The following is a 21,819-nucleotide window of genomic DNA, read 5'->3' as shown; positions in this document are numbered from 1 at the left end:
TTATCCCTGTTAATTTTTTGTCAACTTGGCACAAGTCAGAGTTACTGGGTAAGGAATCTCAATTGAGAAAACACCTCAATCAGATTGCCTGTGGTAGTGAATAATAAAAGCATGACTGGTATTATCACAATGCATGATTTCAAGTTATACTCTAGAATCACAGTAGTAAAAGCAGCATGATCCTGGCAGAAAATAGTGACACTAATCAAGGGAATAGAGTCAAGGACTCAGATTTAATTCCATGCATCTAAAACCACTTTATGCTTGAAAAAATTCCAAATACATACATTGGAGAAAAGACAGCGTCTTAAACAAACAGCATTGAGAAAAAATGGATATCTACAAGTATTAGAATGAAACTAGATCTCTCTCTCTCCCTCCCTCCCTCCCTCCGTCCCTCCCTCCCTCCCTGAGCAGAAATCAAATTCAAAGGTATCAAAGATCTAAATGCCAGTCTGGAAACTGAAATTTCTAGAAGAATGAGTAGGGAGAACATTTAAGGATATAAAATTATCAAAGAATTAACATCATTTTAAGTTTTATCACTAATCACATGCTTATGGATAGAATACTCACAAATGACATTATCTTATATAAAGAAAAATTTAAAACCCACCAGTTAACTATTAAGTCTAGTAAACACAGTTTGTAGGTTGCTATGTATTACTAGGTCTATATTCAAATAGCAAGTGCTGTTCTATAGCCAGCAATAATTCAAAATAGAATGAAGAACAAATCCATTTACAACAGCTTCAAATGTATAAAATACTTTTAAAATAAATTTGACACAAGAAATGAAAGAGCAATATATTTAAGACTAAAATATTTACAAATTTAGAGAACATTCAAATGAAAGATATCTTATATTACTGAAACCTTTAGATTATTAGTGGGTCAATTTTTATCAATTGATCTATAGGTTCTATGTAATCTCAAAAAGAAACAACTGCAATTTCCCTCAAAATTGTTTCTTCAATTTTTATAAGATCGAATGCATCTCCTGTCCTTTTATTTTTGGTGTCTTGCTATTATATCTAAAACTATTGCTTAATCAAAGTTCACATGCATTTATCTCTATGGTTTCTTTGAGAATCATATACTTTCAGCTGTTAAATTTGGTACTGTACTTCATTTCCTCAAAGAATTGTATATGGGTAGGAGCCCTAATTCATTCTCTTGCTTATAGACATCCTGTTGTCCTATAAACATTTTCTGAAAAGAATATTATTTCTGTAAATAACTGCCTTGATATTTTTGAATGGGTGGATTGCTTTGGATAGAATGGCTGTTTTCACCATGTTAGTTCTTCCTGTCCATGAGTTTGAGTCTTTCACAACTTTTATTGGACTAATGCCTAGATGTTTCAAGGCTATTGTGAATAGGATAGTTTTTCTGATTTCTTTCTTAAATACTATGTTTCCAGGAGACAGAACTGAGAGTCTACATATAAGGTCATATACTTTTCTCAATATTTTATTTCACATAAATATGAAGAGAAAAGAATTTCAAAATGAATATAGAATCACAAAAACTCCAGTATAAACAACTGATACATGCTATAATAGGGATAATACTTGCAAATAGACTCACTACACTGAATCTAAATAGAGAGACCACATATTATATTGTGTCATTTATATGAAACTTCCAGAGTTGACAAATTTACAGAGACAGAAAGTAAAGCAGTGCTTGCCAGCGGCTAAGAGGAGGGGGAATGGGGAGTGAGCACTAATGAGTACAGGATTTCTTTTTGAGGTAATGAAAACCATCTGGAATTAGATAGTGGTGATGTTTGTAAAACTTCTTGAACAGACTAAAAGCCACAAAATTGTACACTTTAAAAGAGTGAATAATGTGGCATGTAGAATACATCTCAAAAAAATCCTAGAGTGCTTTTTTTGGTGCCAGTGATTCTGAGCCTCTGGAAGAGAAGTCCAAAAAGAAATCAAAAGAACTTTGTAAATTGTAGCATAATTGGCCTAATGTAAAAACATGCAGAAGTCTTTGAGGATATGCGAGGCATTCATACATTTTTAAGATATGTTACTATATATCATCTCACAGCATAGCCATGAAGTAGAAAGAGCAAATCTCATTAACGGCTTTATGGAGACAAAATCAGAAACCCAAAGAGCTTCAGAAACCTGCCTAGAGTTCTTTTGCCTAACAGTGGCTTTTCTTTGCCATGATCCTTAAAGGAGACTCTTCGAAAAATAAAAATGAACTCTAACTCTTCACTATTTCTCATCTCATTCATTTCATTCTATTAACCATTCTATCACCTCTGGTGACATCGAGATTCTATTATCTGCAGTGCTACTGGTTGGGAATTCAAAATTGCCTTTTGAAACTACAATCCCAGAATTTCAAAATGGATTCCTGAGAGAGGTTGTATCCATGATTCAAAGCTTCTTTCCCTGGCTTCTGTTCACCTTTCAATCATTATCTTTGATATTGCCATGTGACAATGCCCAGCATGATATAAAGTCATATAGGTCATTGTAAATTGAAAAGAATGGCTCTTTCTCTATCCAGATGAGTGGGAAACAATGTAATAGATATTCCTTTGTTACCTACTGTTTAGATATTGGAAAACTGTCAGTATATCCTATTTGATTATTGACTGACTGATCTCCGATTGGTTCATGTCCATGCTTTTAACATGCTTCGAAGTGAAACACCCAGATTCTGAGAGATTCATGAAGGTTTAATAGTCTATCAAAGAAAATCAGCAACTTTCTGTTGCAAAATCATAAAAATAGCCCCACACTTTTATAAAATTCAAGTCTTACCACCCTGATAACAGCTGATTGGAACTCGGTTACATATTAGTCCTAAAGTTTAATAAGGCCACTGTGTGGAACTCTGGTTTCAAGTCTTCCAAACTGTGAATAAAACATGTCAAGGGGAAGCTAGTGAACAAATATCAACTTGCTGTCACCTCATTGTCAGTGGAACACTACTACTACTGCCTCTGTCCATTTAGGCATCAGGGGAAAAGAAAGAAAACGACTTTAGAAACAATTTCCTAAGTTATATACGTCTACCAGGTAGCAGTGTTTGTCCATGAACTCAAAACAGACACAATAAAGGCAGAACTTACATACTCCTTAGGAACTTCAGGTAAGTTTTCAAGGGTGATGGGATTGGAAAAGTCCATTTATTATTATGTATTAGTTAGTACAAATAAATTCATCCAAATAAGATCCTTACTATAGCAACAATTAGGCACAACTTGAGAATGACATTGCAGAATGTCAAATGCCAGTTATCTTTTCTTGAAATTAAAAACACCTGACAATGAAACAAAGGTTTGGGTTTGTAGAAAGGTTTTCTCTTGCCATAAATTCTGTAATTTATCTGTACAGGCTTCTAGTGCCTGACTTTGTAATTAAGATCCAAAGCTGAGCTGTGACAGAAAGGAATCCTCCATGGTTCCTCAGCCATTTCTGACTATGATTTATTTGCAGGGAGACAATAATTATATCTATAATATAATCAGTTTATCTACTCTGTATTTTCCAAATATGGCTGGACTCATCACTGTAGTTGGAGTTATCTTTGTAGTATATTAGTTTTTGAAGGGGGATATACAAATTTAAGAGTCTTGGAGGTACTTCAAAGACAGAGTCGTTCTGGTGAAGAGAGAAAGAAGTGTGCCTTATCTGCTAGTAAGCTGTGTGCAGAGAAAACAGTGGAATGAATTGCCAGTAAAGCTATTTCTCCAAAAGCAACTCTTTGTAGAGAGGGTAAAGATAAATGTGTATTTATTTAAAAACAGGTATAATTTTCCTGTACAATGGCAAAGTAAACCCCCAAAACATTCATATTACACCGCAATTTATGTAGTATTTTCACAAACCTTGTCACTTTTGGTCTTTTTAGCTATTGTTATTTCTATTTGGCATATGATAAAACTAAGGCTGAGAGATATTAATTGACAAGTTGTGTTTCCTGACTTCTAGTGTCCCTTACTTCAACCACATCTTTACAGATTCAAAATCTTTGAAGCTATTCAGGGAATAGCTTAAGGATCTATTCTCTGCATATGTTCCCTAGTGTGAGTCAGCAACCCCCAGATTTTATTTCCTAGATACTTAGGGCTAATGTGAGGCTATATAATCAGCCAGTCTCTTCTGCAAGAAAACATTAGGTCATTCACTTGTGTTACTAGCAACAAGGATGTTAAATATTCACACTACTACAAAAGGGGTTCCTATTAGAAAGTGACCTCCTTTTCCTGGGTACATGTGCAAATTATTGACATTTCCCAGTGATTGCATAAGAACACAGTGAATTTGTTAAAAACCAAGCAGGAAGAATTACCAAGTGCAGACTGTGCCAAGTTGACATGGTTAAAAGTGAGTCTTTTTATAAGAAGGCATCCAATAGCCAAATAAAGCTCCTCCTTTTCCTAACTGAGATCCTAAGGAAGAGAATCCCAGTTTTATTTCCTATAGTGTATTTCTACATAATTTGTTCTCCCTCACCATATACTAGTGGAAAAATTTAAGAATGAGCTAATTCATACTGTGTTCTGACAACCTAGGAAATTTGATCAATATTTACATAGTCATGATAGAGATGGGAAATGTTAGAGAATGTGATCCTCTAAGCAAAATAGTCAGATCAGTTGTGCTTGCTTTCAAGAGTTCAGAAAAAATAGTATTTGTTGATTGTTTCTATTATCTCAGAGGAGGGGGATGGAGAGTTATGGTGCTTAACCTTCCTAATGCTATGACCCTTTGATACAGTTCCTCATGTTGTGGTGATCCTCAACCATAAAATTATTTTGTAGTGGCATCTTGCCTTGCCAGTGAACTTGTAGTAGTGGCCACACACTTTGGGCATGATTTCAGGTGCCGATGTGAGCCATTAAGGTAGAGGCAGAGCTGACTTACACTGGCTTGGTGTCCGGAGAACATCGGAAGGGCAGAGACTGCATCTTCTGGAGTAGGAACGCTGGAACAGTTATTTACTCTTATCTTAGTACGATCTTCCCTAATAAGCACTTATATATTCTTAATCTTGGGTCTGGTGAACTCATTTAAATTCCTGCCTTCATTATTTCATTGCTACTTAAACTATAATGTTGCTACTCTTATGAATAATAATGTAAATATCTGTGAAAGGGTTGTTTGACCCCCAAAGGGGTTGCTACTCACAGGTTAAAACCTGCTTGTGTATAAAGTATCATTAGACCTTCATCTGAGACTCCAGTTACTCTGCAAAGCTGTCTGCATACAAATGTGCCATAACTGCATGACCCCTCAGGGTGTTGCGAAGTCCTAGATGATATAGGCTGGGTAAACTTAAATGAAATGGTGGGAGTGGGCTCCATCTACGCTGCTATGGGAAGTCATAATTCATGCTGAGTGAAGACTTTGCAATGCAGAAACTTTGAGTTTTCCCATGTTCCTATAAGTAACTCCTCTACCCATGCTCTCTATGTATACCTGAGAAACTCATTTTTACCTAAGATTAACTTTGGAGGAATTATACTTTGGACTGTTGGAACTGTGTAAAGAGGAAGTAGAAACTGTTTCTGTCTCACAACCTGGGATAAAAGTAGGGTGTGACATTAGGAACTAGAGTAAAATGAGTCAAAAGAGTCTCAATGAGGAGGAAACCTAGAAAATTCTCTGCAACCTCTTAGTCTTCCATGTGTAGCACAGTCAGGCCTATTTTTCCCCATGTGGAATTTTCATTTCTTTAATAGATCTCAGTGTCTACACAGAGAAACAGACCTGAATGTTTGAAAACTACAGTCTCAAACATACCAATGATGCCAAACATTCGGTAAACATAGCCTTCTGTCTGTCTCCAATTCACAACACATGCTTGCCATTCCTAAGAGCCTGCCCTTATGTGGCAGGGCCCCATCCTTCAGAGGTAGTCATGATACAGTATGGTGATTTGCATCTACTGATTTGCATATGCTGAGTCTGCCATGATGCTCTCAATTCTTTTGCTTCTACTATTTTTTCCAATATTCAAACTTCCCATTATGTTCTGATGTCCCAAAGTACATTGTTTATACCAGAATGAACATCAGCGTTTGATCCCCCTGAAGCTTAATAAAAACCAAAACCAAAACCAAAACAAGAACCAAAATAAAAAAGAAAAAAAAGAACCCACATAACTCTTGTTTTCTGAGAACACATTTGTCTCTTTAGTTTAAGGCAAATCACACAGTTTCTTCTATGCCTTCAAACAAGCATAAAATTCTCAAGTTAAAACACATCCATCTCTCTTCATAATCCTTTCCTCTACTTCCCTCTTTTTATACTCTTTTATCTTATCAGTTGCTCGGGGTTTCCATTCTACTCCTGGCTCCAGAGGTTTCCACTTTGTTGCTCTACTTATACCTCTCTATTCCTCATAAACATCTTCTATTCAGAACCTGTCTTAGATTCCATTCCTCCCTCCCAAATTTGGAGACTCTCCTCCAGTGTCTAAAAAATCAAGTTTATTAATAAATGCATTCGAAGAGGGAAAGGTTTCCTAAATAACTCTATATGTGATAGGATTTTCAGAAACAGGCATATCATGGGTATCAAGTAATTTCAAGAATTTTCTAATGCTTTTAGTCTTCTCTAATTCCTAAGTTATAATATATGATTATATGCTTTCACCTCTAATCCCTGTTTTAAAACATTTTGTTTGCTTTACACATCATCCTGAATATCCACTAGTTAAAATGAATCTAAAGGGAATGCTGAAAAAGAAATATGGAACATATATTAATATAACTCAAGTTCACAAAGAGAAGTCATGAGTAAAGCAAAACAAAACAATGGTTGTAGGAATGATGCTGTGTGAGAGCCAGATTTAAAGGAAATAATGATAATTTCTGTTAGTTGTGCTATAGTGGTAGAAAGTGTAAATTTGTAGTCATATGATACAATGTCATTTACTTAAGATTAAAAGGTGAAGTCTACTAGGCACAGTGCTCTGCAGAGGTTGTGATGCATTTGAAAGAAACTCATGATTTCAGAAAACTCACCTTCTACTATAGAGCTCAGTCTAGTGGAGGGGAAGGATCAGCAAGTACATTACTAAAAGATTAAAGCAGGAAGTGGTAAAAACCACAAGAGAAATACACCCATGGTGTACTGTGTGAATATTAAAGAGGGCAATGGTACTTTTCAATGGGGTGCAGCATATTTGAAAAAGAAGACTTTGAGTGGGACCTGGAAGAATGATGCTACTTAATGAAATAGACACGGGGAAAAAAACACTTGAGGCAGCAGAAGTACCTTGAGTACAGTTTAGGAATAGGAGCAGTATGGGCATGTATTGGAGTAAAGGAATAGTTTAATTATATTTTACAGTTATCCCCTGAAGCATCCTGGTAATCACAGGCAGTAAAAATATACTGAATAACAATTTAGAGATAGATAGAAAAGAAGAACTATTAAATAAACTGAAACAAAATTACAAAATGCTATCTCTTTGGGGTTTGATGTAAATTAGTTGCTCTATATGTTCATAACATTTTTTCTTTGGGGCCTCTGATATAAATCAGTTGTTATACTTGTCTTGCTAAGTAAAATTACAGTGATGACAATCTTAGAGATACTTGTGGGAAGGACTCTGTATCGTTCATTATTGAGTTCTCACTATCAGCCAGAATGCTTGGAATATACTTCTTTCACCATTTGCTGTCTGTTGCTTTCACTAAACTGAAATATCACTTTAGTAATCTTTCTGTCTCCAACATCCAGCACAAGGCCTGACATATAATAGGTGTCTGATGCTTACTGGGATTCGATGAATTAGATGCCTTCCAGTGACTCCATTTTCTCAGTTGTAAAGTAGAATAGTAACATAACTATCCCCTGGACCTATTGTGAGGATTAAGTGAACTCTTAGTACAGTGCCTAATGCAGAAAAAAGATGCAATAATTTTAAGTTTTGTAATTGATATCATTGTGGCTTGCTGTTAAGATTTCCATATTTTCTTATGAGTCTCATTCAGAGTTATCTCTGTTCCTGGGGAAAAGGGGCCATACCTGTATGTTTTTCTCTCTCTTGCCCCATACCCATGCTGGATAGCTTTATGTCAACTTGACACATGCTAAAGTCATCTGAGAGGAGAGACTCTCAATTGAGAAAATGCCCCTGTAATATCAGGCTGTAAGAAGGGCTATAGAGCATTTTCTATGGTGTGGGGGAGCAGGTCATGGTGGGAAGTACCATCCTTGAGTTGGTGGTCCTGGGTTCTATAAAAGAGCAGGCTGAACAAGTCACTAAAGGAAAGCCAGTAAGAAGCATGCCTCCATGGCCTCTTCATAAGATCTTGCCTCTAGAATCCTGCCCTGCTTGAGTTCCTGTCTTGACTTGCTTTGGTGATGAACAGTGATATGGAAGTGTAAGCCAAATAAACCCTTTCTTCCCCAACTTGCTTTGGTCATGGTGTTTCATCACAGAAATAAATAGTATCTCTAACTTAGATACCCCATAATAATGTCTTTTCTGTGGTTAGATGCTTTGTGAAGTGTTAAGTCTGCATCAAAGTTTGGAAAATATATCCAAATGGACCAAAAACACCCTTAAAATGTTGGTTTTCATTTATCTCTAGGCACATATGGTACATAAAACAATATTCGTTTGATGAAAAACCAGTAAAACAAAAAGAGAATGAAATCTATTCACCTCTGTCCTGTCTTCATAGACATGGTACTATAAAAACCCAAACATCCAGCATTTAAAGTTCCATTTACATGGAGCCAAGTGCTTAGATTCCAAGAAGCTCTATGCTGCCCACTTTTTTATAGCCTTCAACCTATCTTCCTTAGTTATTGATACTTTTAAATAGACTCTATAAAGCAGGTTATGTCTGAAGTTGATTGCAATACATGTAAATAGCAACATGTGAATTATTTAATTCATACTAATATCTCTATAGTGACATCATTGGAGACCTGGAAAGTGCTACCATTTGATGATAGACCGATTTCTCATTCTTCTACTAGGCGACATTGTTAACAGTTTGGTTCAGTTTATTTTCAGTCTGTGCTAGATTTCACCTTATTTCATATTGTCCTTGTAATTTGGATTGGGGGAGATATTCTCCTGTAATCCTGAGAAGTGGCTTGAGGTCACAGTTCCCAGTCAGTCATTCTATCATAAGAGTAAACCACTAATGTTCTATATGTGCCTATGTTGGTAAACTTTGATATTTGTAAGGCTGGCTGTACAAAATGTAGTTTAACATCTTCATAAGTCATAGGACATTGATATTAATTTCAAATTAAATAATTTAGTCCTACATCCAGTGGATTCCCAAGTAGTTAGACATTGTAACATCTCTGTAGGACTCAAAAGTTTGGCAATAAATCATTCCACATTTCAGAAACACTTGTTTCCTACATTGTATCTGTGCCTGTAGAATGATTATCTATAAAGTCTCTGCCCAGTTCTTGTCAAACTACAAAGGCAGCAAAGATAACCTTTTACAATGATAGGATATATAGATAACACTCTGGAGAGTCAAGGAATCTACACATGAAGTATGGGAGAAGAGGACATGCAGTATAGAGGGATGTTGGAGGGTTTCAGTCATAAGTGGCACACACAAAGGGCCGACATTGTTTGTATTCTGAAGTTCAGCTTCAGAGACAGTGAATCACCAGTCCTAAAATCAGATCACCCTTGGGTTTTCAGGGTCACATGTAGTGGACAACCTCAGACAATGACCCACATCATATTTGTACTTATGTGGTATATGCTTGCTACTTTTGGTTGTTTGTTTTCATTGCTTTTTAAATTTTGAATTTTTCCATGTGCTGAAATATAGGTTTTTTTCTCACATGACATATCCTGATTACAACTGTTTTTAACTTTTAAAATTAGCATGTAGGTATTAGATATTATGGTATTTTTGAACAAAGTGAATTTTAGTAGAATCTACTTTTTCCCTCAACTCCACTATCCCTTGCTATGTTTAATCCTCACTTGTAGCATCCTCTGCAGTCTCTTTCTCATCTCATGTGTCCTTTTTCCCATCTTCTATAAAAATCTAGAAAGCAAGATATAAAGCTAATCAATGGTAACTGTATGAATTCTAGTATGTCCTAGAGATTCATTTTAAATTAAACACAGTAGAGTCACAGGCTATGAAAAAGCATTATCCTTTTTGATAGAAATGTGCCCATCCTGCTTAAAAGGCCAACAAAACAATATTGCTGTAACTAAACTACATACCTCCAAGAGATCTAAAGTACTAGGAATGTAAGAGATGGCACTCCAGATAAAAGATAATCTGGCTTACTTAAAAAAATATATACTCATCCGGCTTCAGGAAAAGAAACCTTAAAACTATTTGCACAGGTGCTGGCTCAGATTTCTATTGAATCTGGCCTCTGACTGGACAAGGAAAACGAATGGCCAAAGAATACATAGGGTATTTTATGACAATTTTCAGCTTTCCTCCTGGCCTCTAGTTTAAAACTTAGATATTCTGGAGAGGCCAGACTTACCCTGAAAGTGTCAAAAATATACAGAGATCTCAAAAACCTTAAAGCAAAAGTCGGGGAGCTTCGGAAGGTTTAGGATTGTTTCTCATAGTATCCTGGGAACCAAAGAATGAAGGCAAAGGGAATGACCCTTAGTATTTCTCTTAAAATTGCTGGTGGATTTTCTGTTCATTAATTACGCAAGTAGCTGTCTGAGAATTTTACACATTCTCCATTTCCTTTATCCAGAGGATTACCACTGCTACCACATTCTACCTGTTTCCTGTCTAGCCTAGGAAGACCTTAAGTGTATGTAACTTAATGATTAATATTTCATTTTACATGAAGGAACTAAAACTTACTGGAAAATAGAAACTGTATTAAACATTATTTGATTTTTATAATATCCTTATGGGGTATTATTGCCATCATAGAGGCACAGAGAAATTAAGCAACTTCCTCGAGGCCACATATCTATTCCATTTTGAAGCTAAAAATTAACTCAGTCTGGTTCCCAAGGATGGTTCAGGCAAAGGAAATCACTGGATATCTGAGACACATATATAAATTTTATAAAATAATTCTTAAAATGACAGTTTTAAAAATCAATTGTTTTATATACATATATATGTTAAAATATCTAAAATCATTCAGTTTAACCATTTATTTGTCAGATGGGGGTATTGATGTGGGAAGAGATAACAAGTTACACCTGAGATCCCACGTAAGTTAGAGCCTGGACTCCATCTGGTTCTCTTGCTTTGCATTTTGTTTCCCAAAAGCCCAGAGACTAAAGGGACAGCTATGGGAAAGGAACCAGGCACAAAAGGTCAACTGAATACTTCTCACAAACCTTGCTGCAGCTGGTGAGATCCCACAGGATGACCTCCAGACTAAATATTCCCCCAAACAAGCCTTGCCCTCACATAACACCTTATTCATAGGTCAGTATTTTCCCTTCGTCCTAAAATTATATTACTACTTTATTGTACTTATCATTTTAAGGACCTAGATCAATTGTTACCTCCCCTGTGACATCTTCTGAAACTTTACAAGCAAAATTAACTCTTTTTTATATTCTGTCTACTCAAATAATTTTGTACTTAATTCTAGGGCAGCGTGGACCTCAGTGTTGTACTGGTAATTATATGACATGTTCTCCTCACAGGCACTTTGAACAACTTACGTAACTCTTCTGTGTCTTAGGTAGCTGAGCTATAATTTGGGAGCAATAACAATACTACAGTGCAATTGTCTGGAGATCATCTAATATATTGAGTGCCCAATAAATAGCTTGTGTTCCTAACTTGTATTTTTATACTAGTGTCTTATATATTCCCAACTACAGTAGGAACAACTACTGAGTAAATGAATGTGGTGAAAAAATTAGTCATTAAATAGCTATTATGTTGGATGTCACTCTTGTTAAGATACTACCTTATGTGTTTAAAAAGATCTTATCAAAAAACTAGACAAAAATTCTGAAATCTTGTCTGGGTTATACATCCCCTGAGAATTACATGAAAGCATTGAAGGATCTCCCTAAAAAGTTCATATATTCACAGAGAAGATCTAGTACAAATTGGCAGTCACATCAAGAGATAACTTACAAAACCCTCCTATCATAGGTCATCATCATCATCATCACTCATTTTCTTGTTATGTAGCAAGACCTACAGTTACAGAAGATGTGTGAAAATGGTGGTGGATTTGGCCAACACGAATTGGATTCCATAGTGTCTGTCTGTTTGTTTGTTTGTTTAGGAGAAAAACAGCATGAAGCTGGGTGGGTAGAGCAGTGTGGGTATGGGAGGAGTTGAGGGAGGGAAAAGAATATGAAGAAAATATACTGTATGAAATTCTTACAGAATAAATAAAAACATAAAAATATGTTAGAAGCAGAGAGTGTTAACAGATACCAGATGCCTTCCAGGAGCCAGAAGCTGTGTGAATGCTTATTAGGCTGCCTCACATAGTTCTTTGGCATTGCAAGGTAACAATCTCCATATCTCTGCGGAACATCTGTGAGACAAGAGAGCATCTCAGTCAAGAAACATCAGTGCCGTTAATTAAATGTTAAACAAACCTGAATCAATTGATCCGAAGATAAATGAGCCATCTGTAGGAAACTGTTAGAGGTTCCCAGTTTCAGGGCTCCTAATCCAGATACCACAGTGAAACCAAGGTCCATTCACACAATGACGTATCCCAAGAGAGGAAGGAAGAATAGAATTTTTAAAGTATGAGAAAGAAAAATCAATACTTTATTCCTGTTTTCTTAACTTAATAAAAGAGAATGTTCTGTGTTTCCTGACATAAATTAGGAGGAAAATGGATTTCTCTTGTTCCTAGCCCAGTGCAAAATGCAGCAGTGTGTTCCTCTGGGACAGCCTGGACGAAAGGGCCAAGGATCCATGTGTCCATTAGATACATACATCCTGTCTCTGAGCTCTCCTCTTAGGTATGTAATGAAGATCAGACATTCACATGAGCACAGATGGTAAACTGTACTTCCTGTTTTGTGGTTGCATAATACGAGCGATTTAAGATTTACCCAGCTCAGTTTCACCAGAAGCAGAACTCTAACTTCTGAAGGGTATGAGATGGTGGAAAGATGGTGGTCCACATGTCCCTTCTAATGAAGGGAATTGCTGATGATGTATCAGCTGTTTCAGGTTTGGGGCACTCTATTAGGAAGGAAATTTTCCTTGTGATACTTATACTACTTGGTGGCTCTTTTTTCTCTCTACAATACTTTTTATCTTTCCTAACTTCTTTCAGTTTTATTAGATTATCTTATTCTTTCTCACTGCTGCTTTACTTGTTTACTTAGACATAACATTACTTTCTGCATTGGTTCAATATATTTAAATGTCTGTGCAGATGTTTCAATGTGTTAAAATGAATGCTGTCTCTGGCCTAGGCAGACCAAGATTCAAGTTCCGGCTCCTCAAATGAAGAAAACATGCTTCAAGGCTTGAGTATTTGAGCCTTTTACTTATATACAGCAAGTATTTTGCACCTATTGACTGTGTGCCTGAGTACATTTAGAACTAGGCTTACTCTTACCAGGTGTTCCATAGAGACAGACACTACTTTAGACAAGAATTACTAAGATTTCACTAGAGGGCCTCAGTAATCACAGCACAGATGGAAGGGAATGGACTGAGAAATCTATTCCTTGTCCCTTTTATACAAAATTGTTTACTTCTCCCTGTTTTCTGCTTAGTTTATTGCTATATAGGCTGACACTTAACATGTAACCCATGAAGTACTGCTTGAAATTTTGGAAAACTTCCTGCTTCTGCCTCCTGCAAACTAGGATCATAGGCATGAGCCACCAACACACCTGGCTCCCCTATTTCTTAACTTTAGTTCTTTTGTTCAAATATTTTTAGTTAACAAACCTCACCTGTCTCTGTTGTAGACTTAAAGCAGTTACATTGCACGAATGGACAGAGAGGAAACATGAACACCCAAATAACTGGCTTCAAAATGTTCACACAATTCATTATCATGAAGTCACAGTGACTGCTTACAGAGGCGAGTTATCTAAAGGTCAGTATGTTTCTTGTTATAGGACAAGATCTCAAAGAAGACAGACATAACTGCTATGTCTGAAAAGACACTTACCTAGCAATGGATACCAGCTATGAAAATGAACCACATGATGTTTGATAATCACCAGGAGATTATCCTGAGGGATTGAATAAACTTTTGTTCATGGCATACACATAAGCATATAAAGATGACAAATGTGCAGGGAATTAGATATGAGAGAAGGAGGTAATAGACACAAGAAATCTTACTTTAGGGGATATCATGGAAATACTACAGATATTTAAATAATGGTATACGTGCTATGGCAATTTCTTGTTAACTGTTAAAAATGAACATTCTATAACTAGACAGACATAGGCTACTACAAAGCATCAAAGGCAAATTCTTTGTATGGCTTGCAAATTTGGCACTGATGGAGACTTAGGAACTGAATAGCACAGCAAAATTATTTACTCTGTAAACTTACAAATTAGTCTAATTGTTGGGAAACTCAAAATTAAGCCAGTGCATCATAGAGTAATATATGACAGATCCATTACTCAGATGGCCTCTCAGCTTTTACTTCTGCGAGTTAGTTTTGCAGCTATAATATTCAGTACCAGATACCAGGGACACAAAGCTCTTTCTGTGTACCATTTGGGGAATATACTGGAAACACACCACACACACACACACACACACACACACACACACACACACACACACTCATGTCTTGCTCAGATATATATATGTATGTATATATATGTGTGTGTATATATATATATGTTTCATAGTTATCCAAAAATTTAAACAAATGTAGCATTTAGGATGAAGTGCGCTAATAGCTCATTAAAAAATTCCCTCTTGTAGAATTTCAAACTTTTTCTCCTATTTAGCAATAAAGCACAAGTAGCCACCATACTAAGTATTCTATAAAATTTTGCAAACTGGGAATAGTTTTTTTAAATGATGTACTCTGGATTGTTACATAGTAAAAGGAGGAGAGAAATGAGTCCAAATTCTTGTGCACATTTTCTAGTCCAAGAGAGACTATGTGAAACAAGAGTAAACAAGCTGCAGTCTACAAGCCAAATCCATGGCAAGAGTTTTGAACCTCCTTTTTACTGGCTTAAAATCACCAAAAGAAAAAAAGAATACTTAATGGCATGTGAAAATTAAATGAAGGTAAAATTTTAGTGCTCATAAAGTTTTATTGGAATCCAGCTACACCCATTAGTTTGTGTAAGGTCTACAAAGTGAAAGCTTAATATTTGATATGGAGGCCATGTTACCTGCGATGCTTAAAATATTTATTACCTGTCCTTTTATAACAAAAAGTTTATCTGCTTCTCATCTAAAGTCCAGCGGTAACATTCAAGAAAAAGAGAAACAAAAATATAAGCAGAACTTTGTAGGAAGATCTCGGGCTCACAAAGCCAGAATCAGTCACCATTTTGGCCTGCAATATCTGATCAAGTCTTTGTTACAAACTGATGTTTCTAGCTGAATTAATTTGCCCCTATGAAACATTACTTAAAGAGTCATGGAGGGAAGTGGACACTATCATACACTAAAAAGTGTCCATAAAACTCTAAATGAGGTAACATTCAATTCCACATGAGTTGAGGTGGGAAAGTGGATTTAAAGGACAGAATGAGTTCAATAAAGGTTCACTTATATTTCTTCCCTCACAAAAACCTGGGGTGAGAGAGAAAATCAAAGCCATACTTATATAAAATTTGCCAAGGAAACTAAATTGGGACCTATTGTAAACACCAGTGAGGATGGTGTAATTCCTTGAGTTCAGAATGTAAACTACAGTTTCAATTTTATGATGTGTACCAAACAGTGCTCCATGTGTACAAAACAAATGAATGTGCAGTCTCAAATGTTTTACTAGAAAATGTCTGAAAAATAGTAAATTTGCAAGTACATAATGTGCATAATGAATTAACTAACCCTCTTTGAAACATGATAATAGAGTTGGGGATTCATATCCTGACTTTCCACATGAGAAAATGGAAATGAAAGGAAATTAGTCAGTCACGGCCACAAAGGAGAATCTCAGTCCTGGATGTTACCCCAGGCTTTCACATGCACTCTCCTAGCTCTTTCTGGCCTTGTTTGAAAATTGAGTTTTTATTGATCCGGGTCTAAAGTTTACCATCTGCTAGAAAGTCAAACTCCAAGCACATACAGGTATAAAATGCATCTGTGTTTGCTGAAACAATAGTGGTGTTTATAAACTGTGGAATTGTAACAACATTCTAAGCTGGGAGGACATTTATTTATTGAAAAACTTATTTTTACTCATGTATATGTATGTGTGTGTGGGCAGGATTAGTTATGCATAAGTGAAGGTAGCCATGAGTCCAGAAGAAGGTGCTGGATCTTCTAGAGCTGGAGTTACAGGTAATAGTGAGCCACTAGACATGTGTGCTGGGAGCTGAATTCATGTCTTTGGCAAAAGAAATAAGATCTCTTATCAATTGAGCCAACTCTCTAGCCTCTGGGAGGGCATTTATAAAAATTTTATACTACAAACAGAAAACTAAAGTCTAAAGAGGGAATTTCTTATCTACCCAACTGAGTCTTTTGAACCCTATATAAAGACAACACTTTCCTGCTCCCTTAAGTACTCAGCATGCTTTCCCTTTCACTTTTGCAGTTACCTCATCCGTCTACAAACACATTTTCTTTTCATGACTGTTTCAAATTCACAGACCATCCCCAAACATATCCACTCCTGCTTTTGTACCCACATGACCTCCACTATTTCACCATTTCCCCTAATTAGACATTACTGATTTTACCTCCAGGGTTTATTCTTTATATACAGTCTTCCTTGCTCAGCCTGACTCTCGCTTACCCCTCAGCATTAGCATCAACGAGAAAATGTGGGACTCACCCTTCTCTTCCTTTCCAACAAAAAACCTGGCTGGATTACAATCAGCTCTGTGCAGAGTCCCTGACCAGTGACAGCTTTAAAACGTCATACTTTATGAACCACCAAAGCTAGAAATGAATTTTTGTCTGACATGCCATGCTTTTAACTCTTGTACCTGTGCCCAGTCCAGAGATCTTTGAAAAAAATGTGGATAAAGTGATAGTCAGCATGTTGAATACGCAGTATGAGTTAACTGGCAATGAATGAGAAAGAGAACTATTTATGACCATACTCTCTCCAAGGCAGGTGGAATTTCATATTTCAACATCTTCACATAGGTACTTTAGATATATATTAAATATTTAAAAATCAATAAATTTTTTGGGTGTAATAATACAGTCTCCTGCTTTCAAATAGAGCTAAAGATGCTAGTGAACTCAAGTCACCTATCTTTTCCAGGTAGGAGAAGAAATACCAGCAATGGTAATTATTATCAGTGATATCTTTTTGAAATAGGTCATCACTAGGTATTCTTGGCTGGCCTAGAACTCACTTCGTAAACAAAGCTTGCCTCAAACAAAGAAATCCACTATCTTCAGCCTCCTGAGTATTATGGTAGCAACAATTGTCTTATTTTGTTTACCCTAACATACCTTTCTAGAATCTTTAAAAAGACTGAGAATTGAAACCTGAGGTCCATATTCCAAAGTAACCAAAGAGCTTAGAGTATTGGCTTTCCAAAGCTGTATAAGACATCTGAAGGTGCCATAGACTATCTAACAGAATCCTCAGTCTAGACAATGGGAACTCTCCCTTTGAGTTGTTGGTCAGAAGAGTTGTAACGATTCTCAAAATAATATAAGCTATTGTCATTGCACTTGGCTCCTTCTGAGAATTTGAAGTTAGGTCCTTATTGCTAAAGACAACACACACACAGGACACAGGACTTGGAAGAATTGTGTTAGTAGTAACCTGAAAGCCTCTTCCTTGAGAAGTACCTCGCAGTATATCCAAAGGTGCTAGCTATGCAAGCTGCAAAGGGAGGACAGCAATCAATAGTCCTACCCAGCTGTAAATATTTTGAGCGACAAAAATGGCCAGCACAGAAAGATATCCATAGGGGTGCAGTAATGATATGTATCTTGGGAGGGGGTAATCAATAGTCTTCAAACTGGATTTAAGGCACCCTTAATAGGAAGAATTTATGCCTGGTACTGCAAACTTGGCCAATTATCTGTGGCTATTGAGATTATGGACCCTAGAGGAGAATCCACTAATTTGATAAACCATTATAATTTCTAATTGCATTCTAAATACCTACCTTTTTACCCATTGATTAGTGTAACTCTCACTCCTCATTAAATAAAATAAAAATAAATGTCTTTTGCAGTAGAATGAGATCATTACAGAATGTCATTACTGGTCAAAATGCAGAGATCAACTGATCTTGGCATGTCCAGACTCAATTGACACATTTGTGACACAACTCTTGACGAACACTGACGAATATTAAGTAGAAAAATAGCAAAAGCCATAGGGCCAGGACATCTTCTGCAAGCTAATGCCTTCTATATTTGACAGGGAAGTTACACTCATGAAATCTCAGCAATGTGGTTGCCTAATCAAGACCAGCACGGTGGCAACACTAGTTGCCATGTCAATGTGGATTTGGTAAATCTCACATGGCCTCACCCCATGAGGTGAGTAATGAGAAAGGAAGATTAATTTTTCTCTGGGACTAGCTTTCTGATAGCCTATCCAATCTCAAGTAGTTAGCTGTAAACAAGTATACAAATGAGCAATACTAAGTGCAGGATGTAATTATGTGTGTGTGTATTAATAATAATTCTAGAGGAGAAGTCATGAATTTGAAAGTGAGTAGCAGGAATGTAAGAGAAAATAGAGTGGTGAGATAGATTATCCAACCCCAAGTGGTCATTATTTCTTGTATTTTTGAGACAGGCTGTTAAAGAACTCACTATGTAGATCATACTTGCTTAGTATATCTCTGCCTCTATGTCCCAAGTGTTGGGATTAAAGGACTGTGTCACTACACTTTGTAGACTGCAAATGGTCATGACTGTGTGTTTGTGTTTGTGTGTGTGTGTGTGTGTGTGTGTGTGCGCACGCGCGCACGCATGTGCTGTAGTAATTAAAGAGGTCATGAAGTTGAAAGGGAGTTATGGGGGAGAGTGAGAAGGAGTAGGAGAGTGGAGAGTGGGGAATTGAAGTGATATAATACTCCAAAAAGTAGTAAAATAAATAAAAATAAAGTAGCCAATTTGCTCCACGCCAGAGTTTTTTCATGGAGCATATTCTCTATCAGAGTGTTTTCTTATGCATAAACTTCTGATGTGCAAACCATGGTCATTAAGCAATTCACTGCATTTAATTAGTGGTACAGAAAATGATAAAATAAACTTGTATGATAATGTGCAAGTAAAAGCAAAACAAAACAAATATCCATTGGTGATCTTGATTTTCTTAAATAAAACATTACTTAGTTTCAGGAACTTAAGTGATTCTCAGGTTTGAATCATTTGAAGACCTTACTGGATTTCTGTGTTCTGAACATTGAATGATCTCCAGCCCACATTGCTTGTCTTCCCCGGTGTCAAATATTCTAGGATCTATGTGATTGTAGAGATCCTGTCATGCAGCCCTGGCAGCTGCCCTTCTGCGTTCATGCTTCCTTTAGTTCTAAATTCCCCAGAAAACTGCCACGCAGGGTAGTATAGTATGGATTAAGTATTCTTCCCTTTTGCAATACAGCTGATCTTTCTCCTGTTATCTAAAAGCTATCATTTAGAACTCTAAGACCCAAAGGTGACGCTGGCAACGAGAGAATCTATTGATTGTTCATTTGCTAACTTGAATTCATTTTCTATCTGGTATGGTTACTACTATAGTGCCAGGCCTGCCGCCACAGTAGCTTTAGAATGCCACTCTGCTTCATTCCCTGCTGCAAAACAGGGTGGTCTGTGACAGCATACTAGAAAGCAGAGGTGCTCACTTGAGAAGCTGGATTGATCTGAAGTTATTGGAACACATTTCCACTTTCTTTTCTGATAGCTGTTCTTTCATAAGTACTGTTAAGAAAGGAAGGCCCTGCTTTAAGGCTATTTCTAAATGTACAGGCTTATGTCCTAGGACGTTGGATCTAATGCTAGCCTATCCGGAACAGCAGCAGTTCTCCATGTGGGAGTAAAGGTAAAACATTCAACCCATTGCATTAATACCAAATGGTAGTCACTTCCTTGAAATGGAAGAAAAATGAGATGATAGCTTTCTGGTTTTGATTGTATTTCTCCCACTTACTAAAACGCTTTAACTCAAATCATTATTAAGATGGGCCATCAGTGATGAGAGCAGTGTAAGGGCACCTACATTCTACCTTTTCTCTTGTTGCAGAGTATTCACTGGCGCTTCTGTTGTGCTCAGACTAGTCTTCAGAAAAGGCATTTCCTTTCAGATGTTTCTTTTGCATGAGGAAAGGCTCTCGGTCTAGGTTCTGACTTAAAATTCAATTCTTCCAGACAAGGCAGAAGGAAGGAAAACTCATTGTCAGGGAGCTACTCCTCCTTTGCAGGATGCCAAGGCAGGGGTGTACATTGGTACTTAAAACTGGGTCTGGTGCCACAGTTAAACCATTTAGGAGCAGATTCCCAGTGTATGAACTGAAGGCTTAGCTCCTGGTGATTAACTACATTAAAGGTCTTGAATGGGATTTTCTACTAGATTATGTAGGCTAGGCACATCTGAAATGTATGCAGATAACAAGTAGGCATCATCTCACTTAGCCGGATATAAAATGCAACGTATCTTGGGATTCTGCACCCGAAGGCAGTCCTCTGATGAGGAGAATAGAACTCTTGCTTCCCTCTGAGTTTCTATCTACCTTGGAGTTGCTATTGCAAAGATATGTCCCAAAGAAGGAGCAAGCTGGAGGGAGCAGGTGCAGACACTGATGGTCTGCCGAACTGTGAGAACACTTCCTTTCTGGGGTTACAGCCAGGAAGCTTTTGCTAAGGAACAGGCTCATATTCACTACATAGCACAGCCTGTGGACTCAGTTGGGGTTTCTCCACTTCTAACCTCTCTAATAAGGACAATTCTTTTTCCTCACTATGCAGCAGAGTTGAAAACAAGCAGGAAGGAAATTTAATTTTTCAAATCATTAATTTTGCTTTCATTCCTAGGATCCACCAAACACCAAGCACCAGCTGGGACTTCATCACCAACGTTGCTTGTACAACCAGAGCCACCAACAGAGCTCAGCAAATATAACCATTTACTTCTTTAATCTTATAGGTTCTATGACAGGGCTCTTGCTAATGACTCAGTTCCTGGGATTATCCAAAGGCCCTGAAATGTTGCTGTCCCTCCCTGGGAGGCAAAAGAAAAAGGGAAGTATCAGGAAGTAGGTAAGGCATTTTTACCTTCAGCGGCTCTTTTGAAGAAGACCTTGCAGCTGCCACAGGTGAGAGCTCCATAGTGACAACCAGAAGCTTCATCGCCACAGATCAGGCAGGTCTTCTGGGGTGGAAAGTAATAGTCGATGGGTAAAACGTGGTCCCTGGCACTGTCCAAACTGAAAAGACACACACACACACACAAAACAAACACAAAGCAACACATGTCAGTGGGTGGCAGAAATCGATCAGAATTCTATGATTTTCTGAGAAACTGTACATATAAATGATTATTCTATGTATTGCTCCAGCAAATCAGTGTGAAGCTGAGCTGTTCAGAGAGATTACCTGAGCATACTGTTTGTAAGGTTTCCTATGGTATTGGCAGAACACTTTGGATCCTGCCAAGGGATTAAACAATTTTTCAGGGAGTAGTCAATCTAATGGGCCCTGCATTTGTAAGGAAAGGAAGAATGCAGGAAACCTGAGGTTAAGGTATCAACTTAATGTAATGCTCAGA

General features: G+C 37.1%; 1 protein-coding gene across 1 annotated transcript in view; it reads right to left on the bottom strand.

The window, feature by feature from the left end:
• Nucleotides 1–21,819, bottom strand: part of Ar (androgen receptor) — a 194,428-nt gene that overhangs the window by 66,065 nt on the left and 106,544 nt on the right. The window contains exon 2 of the mRNA XM_005081152.4: nt 21,327–21,478. Within this exon, the coding sequence (XP_005081209.1) occupies nt 21,327–21,478 (152 nt within the window). The remainder of the gene's footprint in view (nt 1–21,326; nt 21,479–21,819) is intronic.

Source organism: Mesocricetus auratus, unplaced genomic scaffold (assembly GCF_017639785.1).
Source record: "Mesocricetus auratus isolate SY011 unplaced genomic scaffold, BCM_Maur_2.0 Super-Scaffold_100003, whole genome shotgun sequence".
Classification (NCBI taxonomy): Eukaryota; Metazoa; Chordata; class Mammalia; order Rodentia; family Cricetidae; genus Mesocricetus; species Mesocricetus auratus.
This window is presented reverse-complemented; position numbering and strand designations above follow the sequence as displayed.